We start from the raw sequence: 12,134 nt of genomic DNA on the forward strand, positions 1-12,134 counted from the left end.
TCCTTGGAGACCACTTAGGGTCAGCAGATGAGTAACAGAACATGTGAGGACTGGTGATGGTGGTGCTTCTAACACCTTTGCTCCTCCACTGGCTCCTACATCAGAACCAGAGACTATAGTTGTGGCCCAGTGAGGAAGCTCTGGCCTGTGAGGGACTAAAATCTGGCTGATTCCAGACCCGAGATCTAGCTGCAGAGTGGCAGTTGGAAACTCAGAGAACTAGAAAGGAACCTTTCAATGCACTTTTGCCCCCATCTGGGTAACTGTTGTCTATTTCGTTGTATCTTAAATATACTACAGTAAGCTCCTCCAAGCACTTCAGTTAATAGGTGGGGTATAAATACTCTGAATAAATAACATCCAGGTACACATGCACAGGACTGAGCTGTAAGTTCCATAGTTTTCACTGGTGACTCTTGTGGACCTAATGTTCTCTGGATTTTACCAATGCTTCCAGAAATATCACTGTTTCTTCGTCACTTTATTAGCACTTAGTTGATGTTTTTAATATGTATATTGGACCTTCTGTTTTCCTGGTACAGGGAATGTACGTTATCTGAAATTGTGATTAAAATGTTCAAAACTAAAAAACTCACTTCTGCCATACCTGAACTAATGACCATGAGAGAAGAATTGTGAATGATTAGCAGTGGTATCAACATAAAAAACTAAAGTTAAAAAGGATGATATATCTTAATACAGATAGTATTAAACGTATAATTCATAAGAATTTACTTTTTTATTTTTCAGTGCCTTCCTCTGAATGCTGTGAACCATCAATTGCAGCTCAAATTATAGCAAAAGCAAAAGAACTTGGTAACTTTTAAAATTCTTGATTTCTTCCCTCTAAGTGGTTGGACCTAGAAATATAGTTGTAAATTGTATCAATATATCTCTGAGCTCTTTTTATCGGTAGTATCTTTTGCCAGACTATCCCCTCTTATTACTTATTTTATCAGACCCAAATCCTTCTGAGTTCGTTGAATTTCAAACATGCAAGTGCTCTTCAAAATTTATGTAACTTTTATGTTTAAGTAAATCCCAAAAATGAGCCAAAACCCAGTGCTGAAATTACAAGAAGATGAATCTAAGACTATTTTGTGATGCTCCCCTTAGTTAATGGTTTTTAGAAGGATGGGGGGGGGGATGATTTAGCTAAAATTAGGGTGTGATTTCTGTCTTTCATTAATTTCTTAGCTTTTCTCCCATAAATCAACCACTGCCACAAACTGTTTATAAAATAATATTCAACTAAGGCCTATTCAGAGTAGACCCACTAAAATTAATGAAACTAAGTTATGTCTTTTAACTTCAGGAAGACTACCTCTCTGGCCATTTTGCTGCTGTGCCATGCTGAGCAAAGCCATGGGTTGGCTTAATATGTTGTCCGAATCCATAAAGAAAAGCAAATAAAGTCAAAGTCTAATCAGACATGATATGATTCTAAAATATAAATATTTATATTTCTGTATTTGTACACCTCTGCATTTTATTGCCGTGTTGCCATTGGAAGTGTATGTATATTTTGTCTATAGAGTTAACAATTCATATTACACCTGTGTAGTAAACTGCATGTGCATTTGAAATTGGGCATTATTGTGTCTTCTGTCGGCTATTAACCAAGACTATTTTTTCCACTATTCATGTCTATATTTTAGAATCATATCATGTCTGATTAGACCTTGACTTTATTTGCTTTTCTTTATTTGGTCTTTTGCCAAGGATTACTTTCTTCATGTCAGTTTTTTTCCTAATCCATAAACCACAGGACAAGCCTTGGTTACAGCTCATGGTTAGCCTTCAGAGAGCTAACCTACAAGTCTTTCAGTGCAGCAGCAAATTGATCAGGGAGGAGCGAAGCAACCACAACCTTTTTTCACGGAGCCCCATATTTGCACTAAGCCATGATTTATCAGCATGATCTGTGAACCAGTCCAATGAATTCTTTCTATTAGACAGGAAGAAATCACATTTAAAGGAAAAGGCTTTGCCTTTTTCTGAACTAATCTTGATTTACATCTGAAATAGTTATGCTGGTTTCTCTCTTGCTCTGATGTTAGAATAGATAAGTTTTTGCACTGCAAGTTCCTTAAAGGTGGAAAACAAAAAATACAACTACCCAATGCTTGTGAGGAAAAGTTATTAAAGTTGTGTATTCCTGTTATGGTTCATACAAATTTCATAGACCCACCGAAGACATACACTCAGGATGGAGTCTGTTTGACAGAAACGGGGATGTCTCAGTTACAGAGCCTCAGTGCTGTTGTACCAAGAAGAAAGCGGACAAAGCCAAAGCTCAAGTTGAAGATAATAAACCAGAATAGTGTGGCTGTACTCCAGACCCCACCTGACATCCAGTCGGAACACTCAAGGGATGGCGAGATGGATGACAGTAGAGGTAATTGTTGCTTTGAGCTGTTTTTTCCTATTAACAATAGAAACAGTTTATAAAAGGACATGGGTTGTAGAGGGACAGTTGGGATTTTCAGTAGTGCAGATCTTCTGGTATGGAACTTCAAAAAGATCTTGTGCTTTAATAGACAAAATTTTATAGGTCTGCATTGAACAAAGGATTGGACTAGATTACCTCCAAGAAACCTTCTAACACTATATAGCTCTATTATTTCTGTTCTGCCTGGCAGTGGCTGTCTAAGATCTCAGGCAGAAGTCTTTCCCAACCCTGCTACCTGAGATTCTTTAACTGGAAATTGTAACTACCTTTTGCATATAAAACATGTACTCTGTCACTGCATCTAGGGTCCCCTTCATGTTGATATGAAAATGGAAATGGACTGCCTTCAAGTCGATCCTGACTTACGGCTACCCTATGAATAGGTTTTTCATGGTAAGCGGTATACAGAGGGAGTTTACCATTGCCTCCCTCAGAGGCTAGTGCTCCCCAGCTGGCTATGGCCTGCTCAGCTTGCCACAGCTGCACAAGCCAGCTCCTTCCTTGTCCGCAACTGCCATCTGGGGGGCAACTGGGCTCCTTGGGACTATGCAGCTTGCCCACGGCTGCACAGGTGGCAGGGCACGTCAACCCTGAGCCACTCCCTGTGGGGGTGATCTTTAGCTGGCCCTTAACACCCAGGAGACACGAGTGGGGATTTGAACTCCCAGACTCTGAACTCCCAGCCAGGCTCTCTTCCCCACTGTGCTATACCAGCTACCTTTTGCTTACAAAACATGTACTCTACCACTGCATCTAGGGTTCCCTTCATGTTGATATAAGCACTATGATATAAGCATGCTGTTACCTGAGCATATGCTTTTAGCATGAATTCTCTTCCGTTAGAAGTGTAGCAAGCTCCAACACGGTTGTTTTCTACATTTGCTGAAAACTTTTCTTTTCTGCCCAGCCTTCCCAAATTATATTTTATGTCTGCAGTTTTTATTGGATTCCTGTTGGTTTTTATGTTTCATTATTATTTGTAATGATATCTTTCTGTTTTATATTCTATTTTTGTATACTGCTCAGGTATTCTTGCAATGTAGAGCAATTTATTTATTTATTATTTGATTTATATCCCGCCCTTCCTCCCAACAGGAGCCCAGGGTGGCATTTAGAAATCCTGAAATAAGCAAACAAATATAGCAGTTGTTTCTTCACCATTCTTCAACCATGATCTACTCTTACTGGATCCCCCCCATTTCCCTCCCTTTTGTTTGAAATCTTATATTCCAGAGTTCACTAGCTGTATCTCCAATAGTTAAGCAGTACCTTTTTCTAGTGCACACTTGTTAGTGTTTTTCTAACACTTTCCTCATGTTAAAGTTCTAGGAAGAAGGGGATATTTTAGAATGTTATCCTGCTGAATCTTACAGGATAAAGGGGGTTAATACATGACTGAATAATACAATATTGACAAATAGTTAAAAAGAAGGCTTACATAATGAAATATATGCAATGGAATATTGGTGATATTGGAACTGGGAGTGAAGATATATTAAGTGCTCTATATTAGGATGCCGAGGTGTCTTATGTGTGGCTTTAACACATTTTACCAACTTTTGCTGATATGCCAGATACTACGCTTTGGAGAAATGCCATCTGGACATCACTATACATGTTCTAATAATTTTAAAACTAGATTATTATAAGGCTTAAAGGTTGTATAAAAATGTCACTTGTTCTAAAAAAAAACCAGCGATAAGGCTGTTAACTGCTATGGATAATAGAGAACATAACCTGTCTGTGCTTGAACAGCTGCAACAGGCTACCTACACACGATTTAAAAAGCTGTTTTGGGCTTTAACCTTAGATAACCCAGATCCAGCATACGTATTAGAATTACTTGACCTTGAATGAGTTTGCCTCACAAAAATAGTGCACCCCTGCCTTCAGAGGTGCATTGGGCAGCAATGTGAAATGGCCTTTTTAGTTACAGCCTTCTGTGTTTGAGATTCTGTACCCTGTCTGTCAGGCTCCCTCCCTGACAGCATTCATTCCATCTATTAAAATGGCATTTGATTTTAGGTTTTTTGGCCAAGTCTATTTTTACTACATTAGTATGTTTTTATCTGTTAAAATTTTGTGTGATTTTATTACGCTTATTATTTTAGATATGTTGGTATGTTATATGTTGTTAGCCTGAGAGCAGAAGCAGAATTTGTAAGAGAGAATGACAACTTTTTCCTATGAAGTTTACTTTGTAATTGTTTTTGTGTGTGTTTTTGAATTCAGAAGCAGATCTCATGGACTGTGAAGGAAAATCAGATACAAGCCCTGAACGTGAACCTGCAGATGATGAACCTAAAGGGGTAGAAGGAACTGAGGGGGTCAAAAAGAGAAAGAGAAAACCATACAGACCTGGTAGAGTACCTGCTCCAGATGTTTGCATATTCATTAGGTTTATATTTATTTATATGTAACTAATCTTTTAAATTACAAGCTAGGTTGGCTAAGTAATGTATTGTTGAGAATTACTTCCTTCCTGTTTGTTGTATACTGCAGCTTCCTCTAATTAGGTTAAACAATTCCTTTCTGATAATCAATATGTATATTCCAAAGTTGCCAAGCCGCTTCGGAACTGCCCTTAACATACTCTTAAGTAATAGTTTTCATTGGGCACCATGACATGCTCTCTTCAAGTCACCTCATGTGTAATGTTTCTGAACTGATCTGAGAATGCCTTACTCTCTCCACTGGTGCACAAAAAATACTCTGACTTGTTGTTGTGGAGCTTCGTTGTTAAGAGCTGGGGTGAACCAGAGTGCACTTCCTTTAAATATCGTTCAGCCCCATTTTATGTTGCTGCTGAGACTGAATCTGTTATTCAAAAGGAAGAGAGAGAGAACATATGCTTTCTCAGAGAATATACTTTATTTATCCTTTATTTATTTATTAGATTTATATCCCACCCTTTCTCCATTAGGAGCCCAGGGCGGCAAACAAAAGCACTAAAAACACTTTAACATCATAAAACAGACTTTAAAATATATTAAAAGAAAACATTAAAACATATTAAAACAAAACATCTTTAAAACATTTTTTAAAAAAGATTTAAAAACATCTATATTTAAAAAAGATTTAAAAACATATTAAAAACCAATTCCAAAACAGACTGGGATAAGGTCTCTACTTAAAAGGATTGCTGAAAGAGGAAGGTCTTCAGTAGGTGCAGAAAACAGAGTTGGCACCTCTCTAATATTTAAGGGGAGGGAATTCAAAAGGGTAGGTGCCACTACACTAAAGGTTCGTTTCCTAAGTTGTGCAGAACGGACCTCCTGATAAGATGGTATCTGCAGGAGGCCCTCACCAGCAGAGTGCAGTGATTGACTGGGTATAAGATGGCCTTTCAGGTATTCTGGTCCCAAGCTGTATAGGGCTTTGTACACTAAAACTACAAGCTTGAACTTAGCCCAGCAGCTAATAGGTAGCCAGTGCAATTCTTTCAGCAGTCGGATGACATATTGGCAATACCCTGCCCTAGTGTCTTGCCACCGCATTTTGCACCAGCTGCAGCTTCCAGACCAACCTTAAGGGTAGCCCCACATACAGCACATTACAGTAATCCAGCCTGGAGGTTACCAGTGGGTGGACAACAGTGGTCAGGCTATCCTGGTCCAGAAATGGCCACAGCTGTCTTACCAGCCAAAGCTGGTAAAAGGCACTCCTAGCCACTGAGGTCACCTGGGCTCCTAGTGACAAAGATGGATCCAGGAGCACCCTCAGCCTACAGACCTGCTCTTCCAGAGGGCGTATGACCCCATCCAAGGCAGGCAACTGACCAGTTATCCAAACTTAGGAACCACCAACCCACAGTGTCTCTGTCTTGCTAGGATTCAGACTCAAGTTTATTGGCCCTCATCCAGCCCAGCACCGAGTCCAGGCAGTGGTCCAGGGCTTGCACAGCTTCTCCTGATTCAGATGCTACAGAGACATAGAACTGGGTATCATCAGCGTACTGCTGACACCTCACCCCAAATATCCTGATGACCGCTCCCAAGGACTCCATATAGATATTAAACAGCATAGGGGACAAGATGGTACTGTGCAGCACCTCACAGCACAACTGCCATGGGGCTGAAAGACAATCACCCAATGCTATTTTCCATAGGAGGACTGCCATCAAGCGGGTTATAGCTCCACCTATCGTCCGAAGGCAAGAATGTTTTTGAAGTCAAGACTAGGGGCGTCAGGCCCCTCCCACTCTCCAGTTCATTCTTGCCATCGTATCGAACAAGTTTGATATTGCTGATAGCGTAGCTTCTAGCTAAGTCTTTTGTGTTTTTTGTGTATTTGTCTGACAGGGTGTGGAGGTTTTGTTGTCTGTGTATTCCACATTCTTTCCTTCCCTCTGTCTTGTATTTAACATCGTTTTGTTTCGTTATTCCTGGGGAATTCCTTGGGGGGGTTCTCCCTTGCCCGGACCGTTTTTTTTCCCCAGGTTTTAGCCTAACGGCTCTTAGAGAGACCGCGGCTGCGGTTCTCTCTTTTCTCAGGCGGGAGCTTGCGGCTGCAGCTCCCTGCTTTACCCGCCGCTTGTTTTGTGCCCTTACGGATTCACGTCTCCCACAGGAGCCTGCTCTGGCGGCTCCCTTTGTTTTTAGTCCCTGGCCGTTTGGGTTGCTGCCTTCCCGGTACAACCGCAGCTTTTTTCCTCACGGCGGTTCCTTTTAAAACTCCCCCTCCAGGAGCCTGCGGCTGCAGCTCTCCTACCTTACCTCTTAGCGGCTCTTATCCTTGGGCTGCCCTGACTTCCCGGACTCGTTCCGCGGCTTTAACAATCTTGCCGCGACGGTCTCTGCAGCCGGTGGCTGCGGCTCGTGCCTCCGCTACTGCCTCAGCTGTTTCGGCATTTCACCGGCCGTCCTGCTTCTCTGACAGAGTCTCTCCTGCCTGGCTTTTAGAGCCACGATTTCGTTTATCAGCCCCACAGCCACAGCACGTATTTGAGGCTGTGCTCGGCAACCCCTTTTCAGTTCGCTGGTGCTCCTCAGTATCTGCCATTGCTCCTTCTTCATATTCCGCCATTTTTAATTGAAATTTTTCCCGCTCATTTTACGGGCGCCATTTTGTTTGTCCCTTTTTTCCCGCCCTTTCTGTTCAGTTTATTCAGTACTAAACAAAGGGGGGTTTAGCTGGCAATGGTTCCTTGTATGTGTGCTGCAGATAGGATCCTATAGTTCTACACGGACTCCTCTACCACACGACTACTGCTGCTGCTGCTTGCAACTATCTGATCACTGCAACTATTTGAACCTGTACTTTTGTGACTGTATCATCAAGGCTGTGGCTGTGCACCAGGCTGTTTGAACTGTACATTCTGCCCCATTCGTGGCCGTGTACTAAGACTGTTGATACTGTGCACAAGCTGTCTGAACTGTACATTCTGCCCCATCCATGGCCGTGTACCAGGACTGTCTGAACTGTACATTCTGCCCCATCCGTGGCCGTGTACCAAGGCTGTTGATACTGTACATTCTGCCCCATCCGAGGCCGTGTACCAACGCTATTAACATTGTACATTCTGCCCCATCCGTGGCCGTGTACTTAGCCATCTGCCAGTGCATTCTACCCCATCCGTGGTCGTGTACTGTGCCTGTTAGGGTCTGTGCATTCTGCCCCATCTGTGGCCGTGTACTGAAACCCATAGAATATGTAAGATGGCGGAACAGCCAGCGACGACTCAGATAGCCAAGCCGAAACCATCTAAGGCGGCCAGGCATAAGCACACCAAAGCGGTTGCCAAAAAAAACATCTTTCCAGCCACAGCAAAACCAAGCGCCCACGCTATGTCTCTGTTCCGGCTTCCGATGGAGCAACCCAGGAACAGTTAACGAATCTATTTCACTCTCCCACTGCTTCCTCCGAGGAGGAGGACTTCTCTGGGTTTCCTGAACAGCCAACTACCAGCCAGCCCCCTCCCATATTACCGCCCAGGGCTTATCCATTGTCACAGCCTACTGGGCCGCCTCTACAAGCGCAACCATCCGCTTCACCGGGGCTGCAGCTGTCTTATGAGTTCCTATCACAACTACAAGGCATGCTGTCATTTTTTACTCAAACACAGTCACCGCCACAAGTCCCCGCCATACCTCAGCACAGTATGGACCACTATGTGTGTAATGAGGCAAATCCATCATGATCCCCAAATCCTTTTGACATTGCCAGAGGCAGATTTATTGATGACGTTTCTTGTGGGGAAGAGTCACCCTTTGCTGTACAAGCCGAAGGAGACGAATGGAGTGATCATTCGGAACATGAGGAGGATACATCTTATTGCCTGTTTGATGCCTCAGATTATCAGCCTCTTGCTCGCAGAGTATTGCACACCCTTGGTCTCCAAGCTACACAACCGGCAGCTCACGCTCCCGCTATTAAAGGGGCCAGGGTCTTAAAATCCCCCGCACCAGCAGAGCACTACCTTCCGGTGCCAGATCCCATTGCTAAACTGGCCAACGACGAATGGTCTCATCCATTACAAACTCGCCGCTTCAACACCCTTGCGGACAGACTTTATTCTCTGGCTCTGGATTTTGCCAGCAGACTGGCCGTTCCTGGCATAGACGAGCCGATCTCCAGTCTAGTCTCTAGATCCCTTTTGCCGAGGGAAGGAGATTCCCATCTAAAGGACGCCACTGAGCGGAGGCTGGACTTTGCCTTACGCAAGAATCATGAGGCCACCGCCTTCTCCATGCAAGCCTCTGCATCAGCTTCCATCTTTTCCAGGGCAGCGATGATGTGGTTGGATGACCTTTTAGAGGATGCTAATCCCGATCCTGTATCTCTGAGGAGGTCACTGATAAAATTGCGCAAGACAGCGACGTTTGTAGCTGATGCCACCTTGGACGCAAATCAACTGGGAGCACGAGCTATGGCAGCTCAGGTAGTCATTCGACGGACCCTATGTCTCCGTCATTGGCAAGCTGACGCTACAGCCAGTTAATTTATCAAGGGCACCTTATTCCGGATCTTTACTCTTTGGCGAGGAAGCCCTAAAGGCAGTGCTTGTTGACCCCAAGGATGCTCGAAAGCCTGTTCTGGCTACTGTTAAGAACGTTGATCACAGGCCTTTCAGGCGTTCCCCTCATACCGCACGACCCAGCCCTTTCGAGGAACGCGGCCCGGGGGAAGAGGCCGCGAATTCCGAACCTATGATTTCCGTTCCTCCAGGGGGGGCTGGAACCGGCGTTTCCCAGGCAGAGGTCAGTACCAGGGGCGCAGAGGTACCTCAACTTCCTCATATAGAGGGTCTCGCCAGCACAAACAGTACTGACGCGATACCGGTTGGGGGTAGACTGCTTCTGTTTGGAGACCTTTGGCTGCGTCTGACTCAGATCCATTGGATCAGAGATCTTTTTTGTTATGGCTATGCACTGGAGTTTTGGATGACTCCTCCAGACAGATTTCATCCTTCTCCTTGTCCTAGGGCATCAGCCAGGCACTGCATCATGCAGACAGCCATACATCACCTCTTGGACATAGCAGCGATAGAGCCAGTCCCTACAACAGAGAGGTCGGAAGGGGTATACTCCCTCCTTTTTGCTGTGCCCAAACGAGATCTGTCATGGAGGGCGGTATTGGACATCAAGTTCATTAACCGTTTCGTAAAGTATCGAAGGTTCAAAATGGAATCCCTCCACTCCATTATAGAAAGCCTTCAAGAAGGAGACTTCCGGGCTTCTATCGACCTAAAGGAAGCGTATCTCCATGTACCTATCTGCATAGCCCACAGAAAATTCCTTCGATTTGCCTTCGCCTCCCAGCATTTTCAATATCGAGCTATGCCGTTCGGCCTCTCTTCTGCCCCGAGATTATTTACCAAGGTGCTACTCATACTAGTGGCTTACCTCTGACTTCAAGGGGTCCATATCTACCCCTATTTGGACGATCTTTTAATATGGGCGAGTTCCAGGGAGCAGGCTCATCACCATCTAACGCTCACGCTCTATGTTTTGCAGGCCTACGGCTGGCTAGTCAATTTCGACAAAAGCCATCTCCAACCAACCCAACGTCTACAACATCTAGGGGCGATGTTGGACACACTGCAGGTGACGGTGTCCCTGTCTCCAGACCGCATAACTGCCATCACAGACATCGCTCGGTCTCTGATGCGCCACACAACCGCAGATGTCATGCTTTTAGCCAGGGCCCTCGGAATGTTGGTGTCCACCATCCATATTGTGCCATGGGCTCGAGCTCACACGCGCCCACTCCAGTGGGCTTTGTTACCATTTCAGCAGGACATCGCCAACTCAAACCATCGAGCGATCCCCCTGAGCTCATCACTGCGTCTGTCATTCCGCTGGTGGACGAGGGTTCAACACCTCACCCAGGTCACTCCATTCAGAGAACCTCGCAGGACTGTCATCACCACAGATGCCAGTCTCCTCGGCTGGGGAGCCCACTGCAACTCCCAGTTCATTCAAGGGGTTTGGACCACAGCAGAGCAGACTCGGAGCATCAATTGGCTGGAATTGAAGGCTGTCCACTTAGCTCTGCTCCATTTTCAATCTCTGTTCCACTTGGACCATGTTCTCATTCGAACGGACAACACGTGTGCCAAATCTCATTTAAACAGACAAGGGGGGACCAGGTCCCGTCCTCTGCAGAACCTGTCTTCCCTCATATTCAACTGGGCAGAGCAACATCTGCAATCCTTGAAAGCAGAACATCTCAGAGGAATTTGGAATGTGACAGCAGACTGGCTCAGCAGACAACAGGTCTTTCCGGGAGAATGGAAACTTCTTGCATCAGGATCCCAATTGGCTCAAGCTAACAGCGTGGCTTTTGAACGGGGACATTTAAGGGCTGCTGGCCTCTCTGATGCTGTTATTGACATTATCTTGGCCTCGAGACGTCCATCCACTACTCGTATATATCAACATACTTGGGTGGCATTCTCCAGGTGGTGTCAGTCCCAACACCTTGATCCTTCTCAGGCCACAATACAACAGATACTACAATTCCTTCATAGGGGCCTCCTGATGGGACTTAGACCCAACACCTTATGTAGACATGCGTCCACTCTGTCGTCCATCCTTTTAGTGTCCTCCCCTGGTGCTCCTATTGCCTCGCACCCGTTCATCAAACGTTTTCTGAGGGGAACCGCGTTACGCTCACTGGCTGTAGTCCACCGTTTTCCCTCATGGAGTCTGTCGAAGGTCCTACAGGCTTTACAACGCCCTCCATTCGAGCCCCTTCGGACTGTGCCTTTACGTTTGTTGTCACTTAAGGTCCTGTTCCTGATCGCGATCACCTCCGCGAGACGAGTTTCGGAACTGGGCGCACTGTCTTCTGCCCGCCATCTCTGTGTTTTTCACAAGGACTCTGTTGTGCTGAAAACTGATCCTGCTTTCTGTCCCAAGGTCAATTCAGTTTTCCATTGCAATCAGGACATTGTGCTTCCTTCATTTTGCCCGAATCCTACCCATCCTCTAGAGAAGGCTTGGCATTCATTGGATGTTCGGAGGGCTCTCAAGACTTACCTGAACAGGACCCAGGATATACGACGGACTGAGTCTTTGTTTGTATCCTTTCATCCACATTCTATGGGGCATAAAGTAGCTAATTCCACCTTATCCCGCTGGTTGCGGGCATGTATTATCTTAGCTTATGAGTCCCTTAAGCTTCCAGTTCCAGCTAGTATAACAGCTCATTCCACTAGGTCAGCGGCCACTACGGCTGC

At 45.1% G+C, this 12,134-nt stretch overlaps 1 protein-coding gene across 11 annotated transcripts in view; it reads left to right on the plus strand.

Annotated features, from left to right (window-relative positions):
* The window catches only part of KMT2C (lysine methyltransferase 2C), a 283,231-nt gene that overhangs the window by 174,242 nt on the left and 96,855 nt on the right, over positions 1 to 12,134 (plus strand). For 8 of the 11 annotated variants that reach the window (XM_061587632.1, XM_061587631.1, XM_061587630.1 and 5 more), the window contains exons 21-23: positions 751 to 815; positions 2,167 to 2,398; positions 4,685 to 4,813. In XM_061587632.1, coding sequence (XP_061443616.1) covers positions 751 to 815; positions 2,167 to 2,398; positions 4,685 to 4,813 — 426 coding nt within the window. Of the gene's footprint in view, positions 1 to 750; positions 817 to 2,166; positions 2,399 to 4,684; positions 4,814 to 12,134 lie in introns of all 11 variants that reach the window. The other 3 variants (XM_061587633.1, XM_061587640.1, XM_061587641.1) reach the window with 1 other exon arrangement.

The sequence above is a fragment of the Rhineura floridana genome, chromosome 10 (assembly GCF_030035675.1).
Source record: "Rhineura floridana isolate rRhiFlo1 chromosome 10, rRhiFlo1.hap2, whole genome shotgun sequence".
NCBI lineage: Eukaryota > Metazoa > Chordata > Lepidosauria > Squamata > Rhineuridae > Rhineura > Rhineura floridana.